This window comes from Leptosomus discolor, chromosome 5, assembly GCF_034619465.1.
Source record: "Leptosomus discolor isolate bLepDis1 chromosome 5, bLepDis1.hap2, whole genome shotgun sequence".
Taxonomy (NCBI): domain Eukaryota; kingdom Metazoa; phylum Chordata; class Aves; order Leptosomiformes; family Leptosomidae; genus Leptosomus; species Leptosomus discolor.
This window is the reverse complement of record NC_141395.1, coordinates 27,631,777-27,655,147: the sequence shown is the minus strand read 5'-3', so window position 1 is coordinate 27,655,147 and position 23,371 is coordinate 27,631,777. Positions and strand designations below refer to the sequence as shown.

The 23,371-nt window shown below is 38.7% G+C and overlaps 1 protein-coding gene across 2 annotated transcripts in view; it reads left to right on the top strand.

Annotated features, from left to right (window-relative positions):
• The window catches only part of PDE1A (phosphodiesterase 1A), a 152,940-nt gene extending 133,634 nt beyond the window's left edge, over positions 1–19,306 (top strand). The window contains exons 12-15 of one of the 2 annotated variants that reach the window (XM_086464958.1): positions 1,360–1,480; positions 3,611–3,795; positions 11,692–11,967; positions 19,230–19,306. In XM_086464958.1, coding sequence (XP_086321084.1) covers positions 1,360–1,480; positions 3,611–3,795; positions 11,692–11,967; positions 19,230–19,306 — 659 coding nt within the window. Of the gene's footprint in view, positions 1–1,359; positions 1,481–3,610; positions 3,796–11,691; positions 12,016–19,229 lie in introns of both variants that reach the window. The other variant, XM_086464957.1, reaches the window with a different exon arrangement.
• Positions 19,307–23,371: the final 4,065 nt, after the last annotated feature.

The window sequence follows — 23,371 nt, the reverse complement described above, 5'->3', positions numbered from 1 at the left end:
TAGAGTTTGGTAGATATGTCCTCAGACAGATTGACTCTTGCTCAAGAACTCACAGGTCTGTGTCTACTACAGTCTGAAAGCCTGGTTTTGTAGATGCAGCTCAACTTAAAGCTAATTCATACATCAGATCTCTGGACTGCAGGTAAGACTGTCAGTGTGGCAGGGTCAAACTACACAGGGTCAAGCCTCCTTGGGTTGACATGGACCATTGCATTCTGTTCCTGTCAATCTTAATGGCATTTTGATCAACAATGGCCAAACTTCAGCTTCACATTATCAGAAATGCAGATCTTGGCTCTCTCTATCTTCATTTCTATTAGCAACAATAAGGAAATAAAAATTGGTAAAGATCACAATGGCATACCCTAGAAGCATACTGAGTAAAGCAGTATGTCTTACCAACAGCTGTACCTTTTGTGTGAGTGAACACAGTACTCAGGGAGAGATTCTATAGTGTCTTATCCTTGAATTGAAGCATGTCATCCTGTCTGATCTTGTAACTGAAAATGTCCTTTATTCCATTTCACTGGGACATGAAAGGCAACGTGCTTGAGTGTCATACCTACTGCAGGAGGGAAGCTGGTTCCTAGGCTGAAGCACTGCTGCTCACCTTTGTGATGTGTTGCATGGTTAGAGTATGAAGACATCTGGAAATCCATTGCTAGCTCATGTTTTAGGATTTTTTTTTTCCTGTTAAGTGCTCAGCAGAGAATAATGCTTCATTCTCTCACTGTGTCGTTCCATACCTTGATGAGCACTTTAAAATGTAAAAGACATTGTTCAGAGCTGACATCTCAGAACCGTGGGATGAATGCTGTCTCCTAAGGATATTACTTGTTCTCTTCGCTGATTTGACAGAACACTCCTACACACTGTGAAATAACACTTTACCTCCACAGAATAATAAACAGCAGTTTCAAATATTAACTCCTTTGTCAAGAAGCTCCAAATGGTAAAAGAGACAGTATGACTTCTAGCCCCCTGGCTCAATGGTAGCTTCCCTTCTATTCAATAATTAATATTCATTTCAAATGGTAGGTTTGTTCTGCAGTGCATAAGATTTACAAGAAAAAGGAATGAAAAGCTATAATTATTAATATCTAGTTACATCTGTAGAGCTTCAGGTGGGGGGTTTTTCAGTTGTTCTTTTTTCTTCAAGATTATACCCGTGGTATCCAGTATATTGAATTGGACATGAAAAGGGATTTTTTTCTTACGATGGAATCAAGAGCTACGCTTATGAAGAGCATGGAGACCCTATAGCATGAGTCAGAAAATCAGCCTGATATTAAGTAATTAGTTTTAGATTTGAGAGCTGTGGAAATGTAAAATCTGATTTTCTCTCTTTTTTTTCTTTAGGTTTCATTGATTTCATAGTAGAACCAACATTTTCTCTTCTTACGGACTCAATGGAGAAAATTGTTATGCCTCTTATAGAGGAAGCATCCAAATCGGAAAGTCCTGCATTTGGGACACCCAGGCATGAGTACACTGCTTAGTTATTGAGCTAACATAAACTAACACAATAGTGTCATTCTCAGAATTATCTCAAGTATTTTAACAGTTGGAAAAGTAGCCTAAATAGCTGTACAGTAGTGCCACCATGTGGTGCTATATTTTATTTGCAATATGCTATTACTCCGTTGACTAGGCAATCGCATATATAAAATGCAAAAACACAATAATGAGAATACAAATGTATAAAATAGCTGATTTTCTACAGCATATCTATTAACAATTTTTCCCTTGACTGTAATCTTTGCAATAGATTATTGTAGTTCCTAGTTTTTTTACCTTGAACCATTTCAGTATAATTTTAATTGACAGTACCAAAATATTTTTTTTGTTTCTGAAAGGCAATTGGAAGTTTCTCTGGTTTTTATTATGCTGTATATCACTTTCCTTCTTCACCTTTCCACATTAGTATTATTTGATATATACACTTGTGACAAAATTACTTCCAACTATATTCCACTTGAGAGACCTAAATACAGTCTAAGTGAGATGCGGGGAGGGGGGGTTGGGGGTGTTGCACATCAAGCTCTTGATATTTGCATCGTGATAGAAGTTGTCTATAAAACAAACTCACTATGACAGACAATATTATCTGCATGAGTCCATGCTAAAAGCATCGTTCAATAATCAGATGCTGCTTTTACAAATATTGCCTCTGCTACTACATTTTTTTCATTTTAAAATTTGAACTTTCACTGAGGCTACTGATATGATAACTCTGCAGGGCCATTTTTCATTTGCCGTGTGTTGGTTAGATTTTATTAGCAAAATGAGGAACATAGTGCTTTTCTGATCACGAGTTCACATGGATTTTGGTTACCAGAAGTAAGTAGACATTTCTAGAAGTAGGTATTTATGACAGTGTTCTTAGTGTTTTGGGGAACAGTGCTAAACTAAGGCATTTTTGATAACAGATTTACCTGCTCGCTTCTTCACAAATAAGTGATTAGCAGCTGCAAACGATTAGTAGCTCCAGGCTTCATTTTTGGTTAATGTTCATAACTGAGTGGTAGATGAACAAAAGCTTATGATCCAGCAAAGCTTGCTGATGTGAGGTGGAGGACAAAGGGATTTTTTTCTTAGTATGGAATCAAGACAGTGGAGAGCCTATAGCATGAGACAGAGATGTCTGAGCCAGCAGAGTTGCACAAACACTACTGGGTGGACACCATGAGTACATCACATGATGTTCACTGTCGTGCCTAGAAAACGTTAGAACTATAGCCTATTCTTTCCATTATATCCAATTCAACATCTCTGGAGCACACCGCAATTACTGTTAACTCTTCTTGCACAGTTCTCACTGATATGTTCACTGCAACTACATTTTCTGATTAATGGAAAACCATTTGTATGCCTATTAACAACTGTCTTTGGTATCAGTGAGATAAACTGCAGCATAATTGACTAAACAAAACCTAGTATAACATGATTACCTGTACAAGGCCAGAAATAAGACTGATTTTTTAATCCTAAGAAAAAAAGAGGTTTCATTCCTTTTTTGCACCTTTACATATATTTGCATATTCACATATGATAATCAATTTGACTTCTACCTTACCTTACACGTAAGGTAGCTGCTGTAGCTCTTAAGTGGATTTTAAAGCCACTGTTCTAAATCCTGCTTTGACTACACTTGAAGGCATGTACCCTGAAGAGAATTTTCAGCTGAAGCTAAACTAATTTATTGTCATATACTTTCGTGTCTTGCTTTTTTTAAATGGCTCAACAGATAACAATCAGATGTGTTTCCTGTGGGCCCCAAAGATACCATACACTGTTCAAAAATACAGCTAAGAAGCTGCTCCAAAATGGCTACATAAACATTCTTTCAAGAAACAACTCAGAAGTAATATATTTTCAGCTGTCACATTTTTTTAAAGAATTCCCTTGAAAAAGATGGGTAAGAATTGGTCCCGGGTTGCAGCTTCATGAGCTGAAGAAATGTCGTGTATCTTAGGCACTATTTGGTGAAAACTATTATTTTAAGTTAGTGATTGCATGTAGGAGATCATAAAGAATTTGATTCAAATTTACTGTTTGTGTATTATTAAAATTGCCTGTGTTAATAATTTAGAGTTTTTCCCTTATGCAGCCAAAATAGTTTGGGAGCAGTAAGCAACACTGATGCACAAAGACGACCCAGTTTTAAAAGTACAAGTGATGGAGGGACTCACACAGAAAATTCTCTAGCAACTGTAGACCTAACAAGCTTTAAGGACAACTTGATGAAGATCATTCAAGCAAACAAAGAAAGATGGAAAGAATTAGCAGCAGAAGGTATGATATACTAAGTTGGAATGTTTTTATAGGTTCCTCCCTAATCTCTTACCTACTTTATTTTTTAAATTTCCTTCAACCTATAAAAATAAATAGTCGTCTTGTATTCATGTATTTTATGCCTTAATGTTTGTTTAGATGGTCCTTTTTTGCTCTCCCAGGAGGTATAAAAAGAGATGTAGGTGGTCAGGAGATAAGAGGAAATCTTATACCCTGTACAATAAGGCTCTGTGCTGCTCAACTTATCTTTAGAGGTCTGATTTAGAAATGTGCGTTCTTGCACATTTAAACATAGCTGATCCTGACGTCTACTTTAAATGCCAAAATGAACAAATCAAAGTAGTATGTGCTGCCACATTTCTTAAGAAATGTAAAAGTTATACTTTACTATTAGAAATGCTATTTGTTCCCCACTGTATGGAACAAAATTCCATATTGCAGGCTTCTTGGGACTATGCTGTAGGCAATTATTTAAATGACCCAGTGGATCTAAAGATTTGGGCAATCACAGCATGTATTACACCCAAACATGGAAAAAAGGGACTCTTCATTTGCCGGTTGATAGTTAATAAAGCCAAACCTGCATCAAGCATCTTAGTTCATAAGCCATAGCTGAAAATTTTCTGGAGTTATAGTTATCTGAGTGAAATGATTTGTGATAATTGTTGAACGTGATTTGTAACCTTGAACCAGGTTGAGTTCCATTGGGGAATATTTTGTCCACAGTCTGTGTTGTTTCTGAGCAAGCACCTGGAATATTTCACTATAGTGTTTCACTCCTGGGACTGGTCTCGCTGTGTGTGACCTGATACTAACTGCAGGGAATGGTATCCTGGAACCCAGTGCCAGCCTTGTCTTTCATCCCATCATCCAAAGCAGGATCTTTTTTCTGAAAGAGGTGTCAGACAAGACAGAAAAACACTGCTGAGCAGTGCTAAATTCTAATTTAGTGCTAAATTGTGAATGAATATTCTCATTAAAAGAGTATTAAGTAAAAACAAGCTTCCATATTGTAACAATCTATTATGACAATCTATAAATCTATTAATTTAATCTATAAATCTATGAATTTAATCTATAAATCTAAGTCATCTATTGTGAGAATGACTTGAAAGTTAGGTAGAAGGGGTGGCTGAGGAGGAGATTTAACTAATATTGTCTCTTCATGAGCAGCTCCATGTGATTGATTGCCTCTTTTGGTATTTTCCAACTAATACTGACTGGTTAAAAGGAAAAAGATGCTAATTTGTGATGATCAGTATAATAGCAGACCATCAGGGTGCCCAAGACCACCTAGCTACAGCCTGCAGAAATCAAGCAGCCCTGGGCTATCTACATGCAAGGTCTTTCAATATGGAAGAATGGAGAAATTGCTATCTGGAAGTTTGCGATCTCCAGTTACATGCAACTAACAAGTTTGATTTTGGTACATCAACTTTTTGGTATATTGTTTTGGAGATGTACAGTGCTATCAAAGAGATAATTTCCCCTTAATTTCCAGTGCTTTGTAGTACTCTATAAATTACTAAGACATTTAGCCCAGTTTTACTGGGCTGCTGACAGCCATTGAAAACACAAAGCTTCTCACAGCGAAAGATTTAAGTATTCTTCTGGGTAAATTATTGTTTTTCTGTATAGTCAATATTAATGTGAGGCCTAGCAAGACCCCAGAAAGCCTGGGCATGCTTTCTACTATGAAAAACAGAGCTGATAATGTTCAAGACTCTATGGACTTTGTTGAAATTGTGGTTGTCCATATTCTAGGATGCCCTTCTTTTATTCCATCAACTTGACTAATGAAGTATGTCTACGTATTTCCTGAACAGAGTTATGGAATTACAGTAGAATGTACATTAGGAAAACCAATGGGTAAGTGGAACTAGCTAGCGTCAAGGCCAGAGCCTGATGAACAGTATCGGCTCTGTGTGATTGTGATTGAATCTGCTTTGCAAAACCTCTGTGAAAGCAAGGAAGAGATTTACAGAAAACTGCACCCATAAAGAGTGTACTTGCAGCAATATCTGCAGTTGACTGGAGCATGGCATGGAGACCTTCAGGATGCTTCATTAGAATGTAGAGGAATGTTCTGAATAGTGCAAATACTTTTGAGTATAGATTTATACCTTGCTAGTACACAGATAGTAAGATTTTAATAAAAGTTATGGGGGAACTACATAGCTGTTGTGAAAGTTAAGGTATTTTGCATTCATTTGGAATGGAATGTGTGGGCACTTACTCCATATGTGGGCACTAAGGGCTGCTGGAAAAGAGATTTTCACTAGGTGAATGTAGCCCTCTATAGAGTACTATCTGAGGTAGCATGTAAGTTCCTTGTCACATAATGGGAGAAGAAATCTTCCCCAGCTGATCCAGATCAGCAGTATTTCTGCTCTGAAGCTGCACCCTGCGAAGACTGAAAATCCTTAATCAGACTGTGCGAAATTAACCTCTAGTAAAGAATGAAAATTATTTAAACACATCCCCTTTCCACTTGAAATTCCTTTCAGATTGTAGTCAAATTTTACTAAGCTTGTAAGTGAATAACCTGAGACCTTGAACTTCAGATAATTAGTTCCATCCTGTCTGGATCTCATGTTACCTTCTCTGACTCTATTGCTAGTTGAAAAGTCTTTAGGCTGCTCTGGGCATATGTATGAAGTTGTGTTTTATTCATATGTCAGTAGGAGTACATACCAAGGGAAGACATATCAGGGGTAAATCACTGCCAGGTGAAAGGGGTAATGTTATTGCTATCATTGTTCCTAGCTAGATAATTTATCACAGGCCACAAAGAGCTGAGTGCACAAAGGAAGTCACGTGTATGAGGACAGTGTGCCATGGTAGTAAGCAGGCTTGCTGTTAGTGTAGATCTCCAAACACACTTTCTGAGCTGACTATGTCAAACAGTATTTGTGCTGTTAAAAGAACCATCTGCAGTCTTGTCCGTGGGCTTTGCGAACACTAGACATTGTTCCCAGATTAGTTTACAGGCTCAGGTGAAGTCATGTTTATGAAATGTAGTAGTACAGATGCACAAGTAATGTAGAAATGAAACTAGCAACAATCCATATACTTTCCTGAGGAACACTTGAACTTGTTCAAACTCCTCATCTTTTTAGAATAAGGCTCATGTAGCACAGGTTGGGAGGCAGTTCAGCTGGAGCAAGGGCGCCCTCAGCAAGGGCTGAAGATGATCTGTCTCCAATGCCCAGACAGTCCAGAGCAGAAGACCAAGACACACAGACAACTCTATTGACAGGGCAGCTATCCTGGAGATGATGCTGCTACACCTCCCTGAAAAGACAGCTGCTGTTGAGACTTGATTTAGAGCAAGCAGCTTTTGCATGGAACAGTGTGCTTTATTTTGGAAAGGCCTGTGTTAGTAAGGAAAGCGTTTATCTAATTAGGCAGCTGTTTGAGAGCTTCCATAACAGAAGGCTCACTAAATAAGATGGCTCCAATTTGCTGAAAAGGCCATGTCTTGTATAATTGATGCATAGGAGTTCAGTGCTCTATAGCCTAAGGGTCCTCAACCTTTCACCACTGGAGAATTAGAGGAATGTTTCTCAGGCCTTACAGGGAATGCTGTTAACGGGGAATTACCATAATGATCAAACATCTGGGATTCTAATTTGAAAGCCTTGATGTTTAATTAATATTCCAAACCCCTAATCACCAGATAATCTGTCTTTGTTCAACTCAACACAGTGATAAAGAGATGATTCCATCCTGTGCTTTTTTCAACACAGTGTTGATGGCTGATGCCATTTGCAATTGTGACAGTTGTAGCAAATAGACAGCAAAGATGCTCAGATGGGTCTGAGAGGTTCTTTCATTAGAGAAAATGTTTACTAGATGGATTTTGAGGTCTGGAAGTTGTTGACCTACTGAGAAAGCTGTAAGAAACACACAACTTGTTGGGAAAGCTTTAAATATCATGTAAGATCCTTTGTGATGTAGTTCTTAAAACATAAAGAAATTGTAACACAATGATTTAATATTTGAAAAATACAATGTTTGTTTGTTATGCTTACAACGTTTATTCCTTCATGCTTATTTCGTTCTGTAAAAATGTTCTAAAGATTTACTGATCAAGTTCGTCAGTGGTTGGCAAGCTTAGGTCCTCCTAACAGTAGAAGGACGTGGACTAGTAATCATGCTTATCATCTGTTCAGTAGGTGTCATTGTAAATAAAGTTACAGGGATAAATAAGTATTGTTGTTTTCACTTTACAGTTGAGAAAAAAGAGGCACAGACAGCTTAGGACACTCACCTCAAGTTGTATAATAACATGAGGGAATGCAGCATACAGACCAAGGGTCCAGCTGCCAGTTGAATGGGCCCATCACTGAACCGTGCTAACGTTGCTCATCTTCAGGATGATACAACAGCAGTGTTATTGTGTTCCCATTTTATGCTTATGTAACTCTTCTGAAGAATTAACTATTACACAACTTGACCAAAATTTGCATTATTGGTGTAAAAAGTGGTCAGTGACAAACCTTGTCCTCAACACCTTTGCAGTGCACTGTGCTTCACAGCTCGAAGGTGTATGTCTGGGATGACTAACTGCACTGGGACAGGATGAAAAATATGTGAGGCTGAACAAGGCTCTTGCACTGTTCTGTGCTTAATTTTAATAGCAAATATATGAAAAAATGACAAGTATTGCATCTTTGGAGCAGAGATCAGCTCTTACCACCCCACCCCCCCCTCCCCACCCCCACCCCACCCCCCCCCCCCGCGGTGAACAGTAAATTTTGAATAACAAGTGTCTCTTCTGAAAGACCTCTGCATGGTACCTGCAGGCCCCCCTCGGGCACTTTCAGTCCTGCATACTTCCAGTCACAATAACCACAGGGTTTGGTTCCATTTTGTCTGAAAGATTTTCTCTGCAGACTCGCTAATAAGAAGAGAGTAACAGCTGCTGAAATGCAAAAATCTGCGAGTGATGATCTGATAGCATGTCAATGTGATTTAGCAGCCGCTAGGAAGGGCTGGCAGTAGGAGGATGTATGTGGCAGTCACAGAAACTGACTGACAGTTTGGCATATGAAATCTACCCTAATGGACTGTTTTAATCTATTGGAGAAAAAGAAATTCAGGGGGTTAAAAGAGTCCCATCTAGGACCAGTGACAGTGATTGTAGTTGCGGTACTAAAATGTTTAGGTCGTAAGCAGTTTTTGAGCTAATACAGAAAAGTGTTAAGAACAGTGGGAAAAGGAGAATTTTTCACCATGGTCTGAGGAAGTGCAATGAATAGGTTGAGCTAAGAGAAGCAAGAAATATTTTGTATTGGCAGTACCTGGTAAATCACAGAATAAATAATGATAACTGAACCTGATAATGGAACCTGTTACATATCCCCCTGGAGTTTACACCAGAGAGCAGGCCTGCCTCTGCACGTGACAAACTACATGACTTAAACCACATTTTCCCTCTAGTAGGCTTGGAGCAGCATGTCCCTCCCTTCCCCTCTCCTGAAATCCCAGCATTCAAGCCCCTATGCTTATATATAAACAGCAAAAGAGGAGTTAGCAAAAGAGAGAATTAAAGGTGGAGGTAGCCCACCCTAGGCAACCATAAACTCACAAATTACTTTTAACCAAATCTTTCAGTAAAAAGTTTTTATTGCTAATTAAGCCTTGCTATGTTTTCTATATGGTGTAATGCTGTGATAGCAAGTGCCACTGGATTACATGGTTTGCAGTGTTTTTATATGCTCCTATACCTGTTATGAAATTTGTGTGAGGAGTTGAAAGTGGAAGGAATCAGTGTTTAAATAACTCTGTAGGTTACTGCAATATATTATTGACTTTGAAAATGGCAAGTTAGTTGGGAAAAATCACGATTGTTTGGGAGCTCTTCACCATGTCTTTAAACTTATGTGGGAGTCCCATAGGCACTGGGATCAGTCCTCTAATTTTCTGCAAAGTTTTGATGCTTATTGCTGCTCTCTTTCTCATCTCTTTAAAATGGCTGGTGTGAGAACAGGTGCAGTTTCTTCCTATGTTGTCCTGGTTTTGGTCTTTTGTCACTGATTTCTGGAATTTTGTTTTCCAGTAAAAAAGAAGGCAGGCAAGCCTAGATATCAAAGTTTTTGATACTATACACAGAGAGTCCATAACACCCAGCAGCATTCTTCATTACAGATTCCTCAAATAATTTAATCCTTAGTGAAGACGAACAGCTTTCCTCTCTAATTCAGTAGTTTGCTAATTCTTAATATTTCAATGTCATTAAGCCTTTCTGTAAGGGTAAGTTACTGTAGCTTATTTTCAATGCAGCCAACAAAATAGCAATGTGATTCAGCAGTCATTTGTTTTACTGGGGTTTAGCACTGTGTCAATCATTGCCATTAGCTGATTCAAGATGTTCTACTTACACATGGCTTTTGTGTTTTTCCTCTTCACTCTTCGTAAGTCAGTACATGCTCAAGCGGTGCAGTTGCTAGAGACAGAAAGTATCCTATAAGCCCTATACTGTGCAGATGATAGTAATTGAATGCTCTGTTTCTTATTACAGAAAGGCCAGGAAAAGGAAGTCGATGGACATATATAGAAGAGAAAGTGCCAAAATGTAGAAAAGCTTCCTCACCACTAGTAGACCATGTCCTGAAAGTGTTGCTGCGTACAAGGCGATAATGTAGCTGAGCTGATGGAAGTCAGTGTTGTAATTGATAGTGCAGACTCACTAGAGCTTCTGCAGCAGCGGAGCAGTGATACTTTGGAGATCACAGCATGGTGCCAGAGATTGAGCTGTGTTTTGTGGACAGTTTCAGTGTTTTGTGGACAGTTTAGTCCTTCATTGGGCTGACAGGAATTTAGTGCTGCCATTCATTCCAGAAAACAAGCAAACACCAAAAAAACAACCAAATGTGATTATCAGCATAAAAAGACTAATGTTTAGCAACAGTTTTAAGTCCACGGATTTTAAAATTCCACAGTATTTTTCATACTGATACAAGATAGAATTTTTCTCACGTATTCTTTCCCACTGGCTTTCGGAATAAATAGTATTGCATCAGTTTTAGTGCAATAGGTATGACGTTTAACGGGTATGTTATCAGGTGTAACTTGGTGCACAGGTACTCTGTTTCAAAGCTGCATCCATCAGATGTGCATAGACCTGAGTTAGAGTTTGACTGTGTTTTGGTATCCTTAAACAGGCCATTTCATTTGTACTGTTCTCCAAGTCTCTGCAATAGAGCAAGGAACAGAGCCTTCCACAAACATTTTCTCCTGTGGCTGCTGTCCCCTGAAGCACAATTTCCCCCGTATTTCTTCTGTCCCATTCTGTATGTGCCACTAGCCGTAATGGCAGCATTGGTGGATTGCATATGTGTAACCTGCTATAACTTGTTCCAGCTGAAGCTCTGTATTAGCTGACATTTTGGACTTTTCCAGGCTGATAGACCAACTTCCTTCAGGGCTTCCCTTCAGTTCTGATGCCTCCCCCATTCCCAGCAAGGTGCTCGCCTCCATGCCTTTGTTGCAGAACTTATGAGCTCTGCTCCTTCTAGTCCTGTGGTGGTAAACACCACTGCTGGGGGACGTGCCTGCAGCATGGGGTCTTCCTGCTCCAATCCTTCAGCTTACAGTGTGTGTGATGATGCTCCTTGCCCTGTAGTATGGCCAAAAAAAAAAAAAAAAAAAAAAAAAAAAAGAGGTACAAATTAGAGATCAAACCATAAAGCAGACCACTATGCTTCAGTTGCAATAGTGTAATCAGGAGCAGAATCTGACCACATTAAACACACCAGTGCACATGTCCTCATGCAGAAAGTCAGTGTTCACAATGTTCCCATGTGCAGCCCTACCAGTCACTACTCTGAAATCGAACAATTGTGGCATATCCTTCTTATCTAATTCACATATTTTGTTCCCTCTTTGTAGAAGAACTTGTGAAAAATGTTGGTGAACAGGAAAAAGACCAAAGCAGAAATTCCACAGATGCACAGTTGCAGGAAGAGACCACAAGGATACAAAATGAGAGTAGTCAGGGAAGCGATGGTACAACCTGTCCTCCCAGATCCATCGTCCTACAAGTAGTCTCTTTCGACACTCCTCTGAGTGATGAATCCAACCCAGAAAAATGCACTAACTCTGATCCGAACCAGAAAGATCTCACCGATGCCCAGCAAGAAACACAGAATACAGACCCACTGAATGGTAATACTTCTTCACAGAGCACCAGTCAATCTAATGAAGCTGTCCAGGGCAAGGCTACAGCACTGTCTGGTATCTCCCTGTCAAACATCGACAATAATGTAAAATACTGAAATAAGGTGTTGTTACACCACCATAAGATAATATCTTCAGGCATGTGTAAAAACAGCAGTGTCCTGAAACTATCAAATAAAAGCTGTTTGATATAAGCAAATATCATCTTTTTGATATTAACGATTTGGTTTTTTTCTAGGAGAAATTTTTTTACCTAAAATACCAACACCTTTAGTTGAACTGGAAGAATGATTTTAAAGTAATTTAAAGATGCAGTTTGTTATTGGAGAATGAGGTAAACTTTCAAAACAGATCTAACATTTTCTCTTTGAATAAATAATTATTCTTATGCTATTAAAATGCACTTCCCTTAGTTTAGGCACCTAATATGATTATTATCTTGTAAACCACATCCTTTGTACTGAATATAACGTGAATTTTAGAGTTAACTTGAAGTAGATGGAATTAGCTACCTGGAGTAGGCATGGGACTGCATCATTCTCTTAATCCAAAAGATCAGTCTTCTGACTGTAGTTTGCAGCCAGAAAATCCCTATAATATTAGAATATGTTTTTTAGAATGTAGAGTATTTTATCACAAGCTGACTGTGATTTAGTATCTGGTGATTGTAAGACAGTATCAAGGGCAAGATGCCCAAGCAATAGGAATAGGTGTTACCAAAGTAAGAGAAAGACACTGTGCATTTTCATTTTATTTTCTGAATTTGCTTATTGCTAGAATAAGCTTTGCAGTATTAGGGTAATAAGAATAATCAGGGCATATAATGACGCTTCTTTTCCTAACTTCTAATTAAAATGCTAAACTCATTAATACTTTTGTGACAATGAGCCTTGCAATATTGTGCCAGAAGTATGGCATCGTCTGAGCAGCAACATTGAAGTGCTTATAAGGCTTAGCTTAGACATTAGTATATGACTTGGCATATTTCTCAAACATGCTTTTTATGGAGAAATCCCACTTATTCTAGAGTTCCGCATTCCAATGTTCAATCGTTTTGTTTTTGACAGGTTTTTTCCATCACAAATAACAGATGGTTAATTTAGGGTCCCAAATCAAAACATTTACACTAAAATTATTTTCACAGCATTTGAAGTTGTCTAATAACTGACATTTTTGTCTTTTGACATGTATTTTTTGCACCAATTTTTGTATTAAAGCCCACCTTGACATTTAAGTGCCTTAGAAAAGTTTCCCATCTCCCAGATGAGGAACACAGTAGGAAAGGCTGCATCTTTTATCTTTCAAACTACGCAGAAGGTAGTTGTGGCGTAGCTGTCCTTGGGGGTCTTTAGATGGCTGACCCATAAAAACGCTGTTTGAGAGGTCAGATACAACACAGCATGCAGTTAGTGCACACTGTTGCCTTGACAATCTTTATATTCTACCTTTCCTATGAGACCAGAGATTTCTTATTTTAGAGAAAGCTAATCTCATTAATTTTCTAAGACAGGGAATTTTCTGCAGAATGCCTTGTATTTTAACACTTGAAACAGCAAAATTTATGAAAAGGGTGAGAAGTGGTAGAGATTATAATAGTGTATTTCCAAAGGCAAACATGATCTGGAAGCTACTTTTTGTCTTGAAGATGGTAAAAAAGATTTAATAATATGAATTCCACCAATCCAAGGATGTTCCTTCACTGGAGATGGTAATATTCAAAAAGAGTTCAGATAAATAGTGGAATAGAAATAAGAGATTGATTTAATTATCTTGTGGTAATAATAGTATTGGTAAGGTCCTGAACTAAAAGCCAAAGCTTATATGAGGACATTGCTCAGCTCTTGCATCACTAAAGAGGCATCACAGAAGTCATGGAAAAAGGAAAGTATAGCAGAAGACTCAACTGCATCAAGTGATTAATCACACAGTAGGAGAAGCAGCAGATTACTTTTAAGGCAACTCCAGAGGCTGAGTGATGAGGCAATACTCCCTTACTGGGATCCCCCAACTGAAATCTGAGCCATTGTAGGTTTTGCAACACAGCTCTCTGCTGCTGCTGAATGCCACGGAAATTTTTGGTATAGAACTGTAGGTTTCTTTACTGAAACTAAGCATTCTGTGATTCTATGATTCTATGGTCTGTGCCTGAAAATCTTAAACTGCTGTATAAAGATCTTTGGAAACGAAACGGAACTGAAAGGATTTTTCTCCAAACCCTCCTTTACTACAAGCTGTGTCTTTTCCTGCTGGCAAGAGTGTGTAAAATGTAGAGGCTGCTGTTCATACTATTGATAGAGGACATGCCCAGCCATTGTAAAATTCTGTTTGGAACAGGTCTTCAAATTAGTTTTAAAACTGTTCATCTGACACAGTCATCAATTCTTGGTGTTGTCATGAGAAATTATACTGTCACAGGAAATGATATTGTCAAAATGCTGTTGTCATGGGAAATTCAGAGAATTTATGCATTCCAAATTCTTTGGATCCTGCATTCTAGAATAGTGACTTTTCACCTATTTAGCCCTATAAATCCTTAAAATTTTTCTGGTGGAAATGTACATCCCTCATCAGCCATCTTAAGCCTACAGAAACTAAGTTTGCTTTTCTTTTAGTCTCATGAACTTTTCACGGCTCCCCTGGGGGATATAACATTTAGTATCAAATTTACCTTTTTGAAGATAGTTGACGTTACATGGCATTTCTGATTTAGCAGAGTGATACAAAATATACTGAAAGCCCACTACAAATGTAAATTGCACTTAGCAAAATAGAGCAATTGCAATACACAGCTCAATCACAATGCCGATGTGAGTCCATTACTACTCTGTAGAATATGCTTACCGTCACAACGCTGGGTGTCCCCAGTCACCAGCAAGGTATACGCAGGTTGAAGCCAGCTCAAGCCCATTGATCTCTTCAAAATTCTTTTGCTAATTGCTTAGCCATGTGTTCATTCCCTCCATGCTGGGCTGCATGACTCAGGGAGACAGTCATGCTCTTCTAATGAACACCAGGAGAAACTTCTACACCACTGGTTGATCCCCTCAACTGTGCACCCGCTCAATTGGCATGTGTGTTTAACTAAACCAAAGGCCACCCTCCCCTCACCTTTGTGTTGAGATTGTCAGCTTTCTTTGCAACAGCTCTGGTCAGTCACCCCTTACATTATCTCCTGAGCTTGATAGGCACATTGCTCTTGTCCATCTGCTTTGAGCCTTCTTCTATTGCAGTCATTTATTGGTCAGTCATTATATCATTTACATTCTGATTTTACTTCATTAAATAGTTTGATTTATACTTTAAATTTAGTAACATTTCATTCTCGCATTTTCCCTATTTTCCTATTATTTAAATGTCATAGAAAAATATTTTTAATATTTTATGGTCTTTTGAAATGGTTTACAGAGGGACTATGTCATCGTATTTGTAAAACTTTCTTTCTTAAGAACAGACCAGCCATGTTACTATATAGTGAGAAATCTATCTATATATTGTTTAAATTCTGTAATCCTTTAAGTCAGCACTGACCCTTTCACAGAACTTCATGCTTCTAATAAACTGCAAAGGAGACCTAATATTAATTTCTCACCTATGTTATAGATGATATAAATAAATGACATATATGGTGGGCTTCTTCTGTGCCTGCCAATTAAAAAAGTATACTGCAGGTATTTACATCCCTGTAATACGCAGGGGCTTGGGCAGCAGACTTTTTGCAAACATGGTGAGACTCGGATCCTGGCTCTTTAAGAGTGAATTAATATTGGCTTTCAGCAGCGGCTTGAAGTAATTCTGCAGAGGTTGTGCCACCATGTTAAAGGTAACTGAGAAGAAAAGCGATGCAGGCATTTAGTATTGGAATAGTCTGCAATATTCAACACAAAAAGGGAAAACTCAGGCTAAAATGTTCCACATTTCGCTTTCATAGCGGTGAAATGATTTAGTATTATTCAAAATGAAGGGAATCTACTAAACTGTCATTGTTGTTGTCTAAACGTAGATACTTAATATTAGTGTTTTTGCAACAGTTTTCATTGCTGCAGTGTGCATAGAAGCCTCACAACTACAAATAACACAGCAGTCTGTTTTCTCTTCTCACCTGCCCTCCTTTTTTCCTGTATAAGCGATGTTTGAGATGGTCAAGGGTGAGTGTGTTGTGTATGATGCAGTAGCACTAGGCACAGACGGGAGATATAGCACAGGCAGCATCCCCACTTTTCACTTTGGCGCCTGTGTTGATGGCCGGTGTATCCAGACAGGACTGTCTTAACCAAGGTCAGGTATATTCATTGGAATGTCACTTGAAGCATACACAGAGAAGCAGAAGGTAGCTGCTTTTTTGTAAATGACTTTGCATTTTTTTCGGCTTCCCAAATTAGAGTTATTTGAGTATTCTAAGAAGCACTATACATCTATCAGGACGTTATTAGCGCTCTCCATGCTGGATTTTTCTACCTCTGTACTTTCTGTACTGAGGATGGGAGGTTAGAAGGCCAAAGCAATGTCCACAGTGCTCACTGACCCACGCGGTGGAGAAGTAAGCACTGTGGACACTGGGGCTGGGAGAAAGTATTGAGACTGAAATTTCATATGTTAGCTGTCATTGTTCTGTCCCTTATAAAAAGCAGAAAACAGTTTGGTTTTCTGTGGGTAAGCAATTGAATTATAACAGAGATGGGGAACACGGGAAGATGATCTACCTGCATCCTTGGGAACTGTCACTGAATGTTTGGATGTACTGTGCTGGGGGGGTTCCCCATTAAAAAAAAAAAGAAAAAAGGGGCTGTTTACTATCACAAAATCATAGAATGGTTTGGGTTGGAAAGGACCATCTAGTTCCAACTCCCTGCCATGGGTAGGGACACCTTCCTCTAGACTGAGGTGCTCAAAGGCCCATCCAACCTGGCCTTGAACACTTCCAGGGAGGGGGCAGCCACAGCTTCTCTGGGCAACCTGTGCCAGTGTCTCACCACCCTCACATTAAAGAATTTCTTCCTAATAGCTAATCTAAATCTACCCTCAAAGGGTAGATCTACACCCTCAAAGGTGTATCTCCTTTTATCACATCTCTTTCTAGGTGTAGTTCTTGTAGACTATCGCATTTTATTAACATGAGTAGCTCTGTCTTGGCTCCTGGTCAGCGCGAAGGGAGAACCAGAGGGTTACTATTACAAGAACTCCAGTTGTGACTGCATGTCAGTTTTCTCCACAATACCTTTGTCCTTTCCATCATCTCACTTTCATTTAATTGAATGTTACAAGATTAAGTGGAACTATTATAAGGTGACTTTTTTTTTAAGTGATGATTTTCCTTTTCTCCTGAGTGATTTATTAATTAGAACATTAATTTTAAAAACTGCTTATGTTTAATTAAACAACTCCATGTTTCAATGATTTATAAATGCTAATTGGCACACTTTTAACTTTTCACTCATAGTGATAGCCACATTAATCCTTAATATCAAAATGTAAAGGAGATAATAAATCTGTGATAAAACAGATTATCAGTAACTTTATATGACAGTAGAGGACTACCCAGTCACATCGAGTTGTACAAAGCATTCAACATCATCAGCAGTCAGTAACTGAAAGCCTCTGGAGGATAACCAGGTTAAATAGCAGTGGACAGATCCACATCAACAACATGCCAGTTTGATTTATGGTAATGCAAGTGGCATCAAGTAATCATCCATGCCACACAAATGCTAGCAACTGTTCAGTGCTGCAGTGGCCCTGTGCTGGTCAGCCACGTGTGGAACCCTTTGCATCCATGCAAAGTGGGCATGGATCGCGGCGGTGCCTGGTTCATTAGCGTTCCTTGTGCACACTGTGTGGCTAAACAGCAACAGTAAATCAGGATCCTGGTACTAAGGGAAGGCATCCATCTTCATGCATGGGATGAGAATGGAGGGAAGGTTATATTAAAAAAGCAAACGCGTTTATGGAAAGGATAGGGATTATAAGATAAGAGACATTAGCAACTGCAGGCTGAAAGATATGGAGACATTATTGTTCTAATTCCTGTTAGTCCAATTTTGAGACTTAGCCTTTGGAGAGCCGGTTGTCTATATTCCACCTACACTACATTTATGTAAAATTTACAGAATGCTGCTTGGGGGAATATGACCCATCTGCTGGTGGCCGCATTACAGAGTGGGTGGCACCCACTCTGCCACCATTCATGGCAATGAAACGAGAGTAAAATCAGGAGCAATTCTTTCTTGTTTACAATGAAACCATGGTGTATTAATGGCTATTAATTTTCTTCTTTCCTCATTCTCATTCTCATGAGCTCCTTTTCCTCTCTTTCCTTTCTCTTTTCTAAACTGTGAGCCTCTTCAACTTACTATCTTTTGACTTTTTTTCAGATCACACATCATCTGCTTTCTCTTTCAGCTGCTTGTACCTTTGTTTTCTGGCTTACAAAAATCTTTCCCTGCCGGTATTTTTATTTTTATGACTTCTTCTTATGAGCTGCTTCTCCCAGCTCATCTTCACTTTTGAGACTTCTGTGCTTTTCCTTTTTCACATTTTCAGGTCAGCATTGTTAATCACTGGTGGGATCACTCAATCAACTGGTTAAAACTGAGAAGTTACTATGTAGTTAATAACACTGTAAGTTTGCTACATTCTCCCCATGACTATCAGTTTTGTAATTTCCTCAGCTATACTCATTTAAAGTTACTGAAGGAATAATTTAAGCAACAGCTTAATATTATGACTGTTGGTTTGAAATTCGAGTTGTATCGCTTAGTTTGAAAGCTGCTTGTGTCACTTGGTGTCATTGCTCCTATCTGATTGAATTAATTGGATTCTTAGAACTCAACTCTGGCATCTTTCATTATCTGAGAGAAACTTAGTCCCAATTTGAAAGCCTACATTAAAGAAGATTTAAACAGCACTTTTCTGCAGAGGGTGTATTTTGAGTTTCAGTAAGCTGGAAGATAAACGAAAACCAAACCCATTTTATTAACACTTAGTCATATAAGTGTCTTCATATTTTTGTTTCATGCTGTGATCTATTGCTTTAATTCTATCTTTTGCCTTATGCATAAACCATAATGATTAGTTAATTCAATCCTATTTTTTCTTTGGAGAGAAAGCAATTAAAGAAAGCAATGACTGAAACTTCATTTTAACCTTAAAAAAGTCAGGAGGAAAAAGTTCCTGTCTGTCTAGGGCTGTGCAGATTCTCTTAACTTGTTTGACTTTCTCACTCAGGTTCCCAACCACGTTTGTTTATCTTCCAGGTGAGCCTAAACACTGTAAGAAGTCAGAAGATATGGTAAAAGCCACTGAGCAGAAAGAAGCACTGGTACAGAACTAGATTTGCTGTTTCTTAGAACTTCTGACATTTTAGGCAGGACAGGTAATTTTGTCATTGCTTTCTTACAATGAGGAGATTTTTATACCATAAAGATTCACTTAGTGCTATTATTATCCTCTTTGTTCTATTCCAGTTGTGATTTTATTACAAAATTTTGAAATGGGGACACAATACACACCACTTTCTATGTACCCTTAAAAGTTATTCAATATAAACAAGGGAAAACCAATACTTTTACATCTCTGAATCTGTAATGACAGTCTAAATGATCATGCAATAAACCAATCTCAATTCACGTATATGAAATACTGGAAGCAGTAGTGTTAAAAATCTATTGCTTATGAATTTTCGTTTGACCTGTGTTGCAGGAGAACAGAAGAACTCTAGCTGTTCCTACCCTGTGCTCTCAGAGGCTATTATTTGTCAACTTGTTCTTGGATCATCCTGTTTCTGTGGAGAGTGATTGGACAAAATGATCAAAAGTGTAAAACGTAAAACCCTGAGCTGGTAACTCGAGGCACTTAACAACTCACAAGATTTCAGCTATATTTGTTGTGGCTTTCTGCTTTCTTAAACTAGCCAAAATAATTTTTTCAGCCAAAGTTGGACCTTGCTTTATTGCATTGCTGACACCAGACATTTCCAGTTAACCATGAGACATGTGAAAACACATTTATCATCTGCCTGGGATTGCTGTTACGTGTCACTGCTACTGGCATCCAACAGAAATGAAAGTCAAAATGAAATGTTGTTATAGATGCTTGTTCATGCAACCATGCTGCATGCAACATAATAGTCCTACTTGTTAGCTTCCTTAAAATATCTAGGGATAAAATATGTAGACTGTACAGGGAAGTTGTAGAGTTACACTGACCAGCCTGCGTGGATGATGATTCTTCCCCACTGCAGTGGCTGCCACATGGAGACAACCGGTGTTTAACAAATCAGTATTTGAAATACCTCTTTGAGATTAATTAAATAGCATCCAGTATTAAAGATTAAAACCTTCTCAGTCCTATAGTGTTTTGGAAGACATCAGCAATGGTGTCAGCCCTACCATGAAGCTGGTGTTTATTGTTTTGTAGGGCAGAAGAGACAGAGACAGGAATACATGAAAATTGATTCACTTCAGCAAAATATTGTGTTACCTCTCAGACAGAACTGGAAGGGGTCACTGAAGCCTTGTATCATGATTTGTCTCAAATGCAAAGGTGACAACATGGATCCTGCAAAATCCTTGCAAGTGTTTGTTTCATTAAAAGAAAACACCAGACCATCTTTCTCTGAGAGACCGCCAAAATGGAGCACACAGGCAGTTACCTCTGCAAGAAGCCTCAGAATGAGCCCTCCAGCCCAAACTGTGCCCAGAAAGAGACTCCATTTTCATCTCTTCTTCCCTCAAGCTGCACGTGACACCTCCTGGCTTCCCTGGGCGTCCCACGCAGCTGCAGCCAACCTCATTTCCCTCTGCTGGAACCTGCCAGGAAAATTCCACTCCCATTCGTGTTGTAGGCGCTTGGGTGGCTCAGGTCGCTGCACTCCCAGTTCTCCTTTTTGGACCCTGTGGTTATTACCTCTCTGACCAAAATGTCTTTATAATCAGCCATGGTCTGCTCTGAAGAGGATTCATGGGGTGGTGGCACACGCCCTATGCAGAGGCCGGTGGATGATCAACAGCTATGTGCTAGTCATCTACTGCTTCAGGGATCTAACCAGAGCTCAACAGGCATCAGGCTCAACCTCAACAAGGGCATGCTTTGTCGCGATTGAAGAAGGAATTGTTAGACATGTCGTCACCCTACACTGAGGGACCTTTACACGTCCGTACCTGTGGACTGTCTTTTCTGACAGCAGAGCAATCAAAATTGAGCTGGGAAGAGGGTGAGCTCTGAGCCCTGCGACAAGGGCATGCCAAAAGGTAGAATTCCTGTCATTGAATATGTAAGCCATATACATGCTATGCATAAGTAGTGTGCATAGTTTTAACTTAAGAAATGTTTGTGCATATAGGATGTAAAAAGTGCGTTTAAATTGTTTTGTGGTCCATGGCTTGTATTTAGCATGGACGAATTTCTGTACAGTGCAGTTAACGAATGAAATGTTAACAAATGAAATTGTATCATATATGTTATAATGCAATTGATATTTTTTGCTAAGAGTTAAGAATTTATATATTCTCTGCTAGTGTATGAGCAAATCATTAGTAGCCTGGACCACTCCGTGCACCTTTGCATCCTTTCATCCTTTTTGGGAATGTTGGACTCTTTCTTTTTTTTTTTTTTTTTCCTTTTCCTTTATAATAAAACGCAAACCATCTTATGGCTTCTTATTGTCATTATGACAAGAAAAGAAACGTAATGGTCATATCAGACTTTTTTTAATTGTAAATTGCCATATGCTGTGGCAGTGGAAGTTCTTCTTGTTTAGGATCTGAGAGCTTGGGACCTTGTTTCAGATATGTTGAGCATCTGCAGTTCCCACCAAATTTGACAAGAACAAAAGGTGACAAATATCTTTAAAAACTAGGCCAGTTATGTATTTGTTTGTTTCAGACCGTTCTTCAACATTGTAATTTATGTTTCACTGAGACTGAAAGTCTGGAGCAATCAGAATTTAATGCATTTATTGTATTTTCAATTTCAGACTTTTACCATAGTTGAACTTTTTTTCTATGTCTCTATCCCATCGTGATTTATACAGTCTGCAGAGTACTAGGAGAATTCTGAGGGGCTCTTAGTGTCCTGTTATTACCAAGATCTCCCACCACAGAAACTAGGAGGAGCTCCTGATCTCACAGGGCACTCATTGCCTGTAGAACTCATTCATTAGTATAGAAATGTGACTTGTGTATAAATAATCCTATTTACTTGTTTGTATTCAGTTTTAATCACTGCGGTAGAAGTTACTGAAGTACAAGAAGGAGAGTCCTTAGTTTTTCTTTAATGCCATCTGATTTTCTTTCTTTCTTCCTTTATTCTTAGCAAGATTTTACCTGGACATGACCCAAAACTTAGCGTGTTGTTTGGATGAGGAGAAATTTTCTTTGGTCCAGAAGACTGATATAGCCAACATGTGTTAGTTAAGACTTTGACCTTGGGTGAAATTCACGTTTGGATGGCAGAAAGGCTTCTAGAAGGGCCTCTCCCTGAGCAACAGTTTATCTCTGAAACCTGTAAGGCTGCGCTACCAAAACACTGCATGGGGCCACAAGAAATGGTGTTTGTATATGCATCTCTCCCACAGCATTATGGGCATGTATGCCTGCATTGAGCACACTGAGGAGCTGTAGCTATAGATTAGCCCTCAAGAGTTTTATTTTGTATTTTTATCTTGAGATATCTGACAGACCTATTATGTAATATTGTTATGGGTTATGATCTAGCTGGTATTTTTTTATTTAATTTTCAACACAGCAATCTACAACAGTGTGTTTTTATTCTGCTGTATTTGTCCGTATTTCCTATGATGATATTCCCAAATAAATTTGATTTGAGGGCAAGAATTGTGAAGTTCCTAAGTGTTAGTTGCAAATTTGCTTTCCTGAGGCGTGTTTGCTCATTTCTGTATGGTTGACTTTGAAAAGTGATGGAGCATAAACAGTTGTTTCCATCCCTTTCACCCACTTGTGACTCTACACTCTTTCCATAAGTGTGCCGGTTTGCCCTACAAGGTCACTCATAGCACTCTTGAAAACTGTTTCATTATGCGAGTCTTGCCTTCTTAGCCTTTACTGCTAAAATAGCCCTCACATGAAGAAAACCATGACCAATATAACATCTTTTTACCCCCAAAATTTCTTACTATTGGCTGGTATTGATGGACTCACTGGGACTGTTCATGGTAGCAGCAGTTCTTCAGGAAGGATATGACTTTCAGAGGCACCTCCATGGCATGGTGTAAATTTAATCATCCAAAAAGTTCAATGGAGCAGGGAGTAAACAAGGCCCCTTCCTACTCAGTCTGGAAACGAATGGAAAGAATCCCATTGACCTAGACATGTAGCAAATCCTAGCAAGGTACATGATAGAAATAAATTAAGACAACTACTTTATGCCACATTCTTTG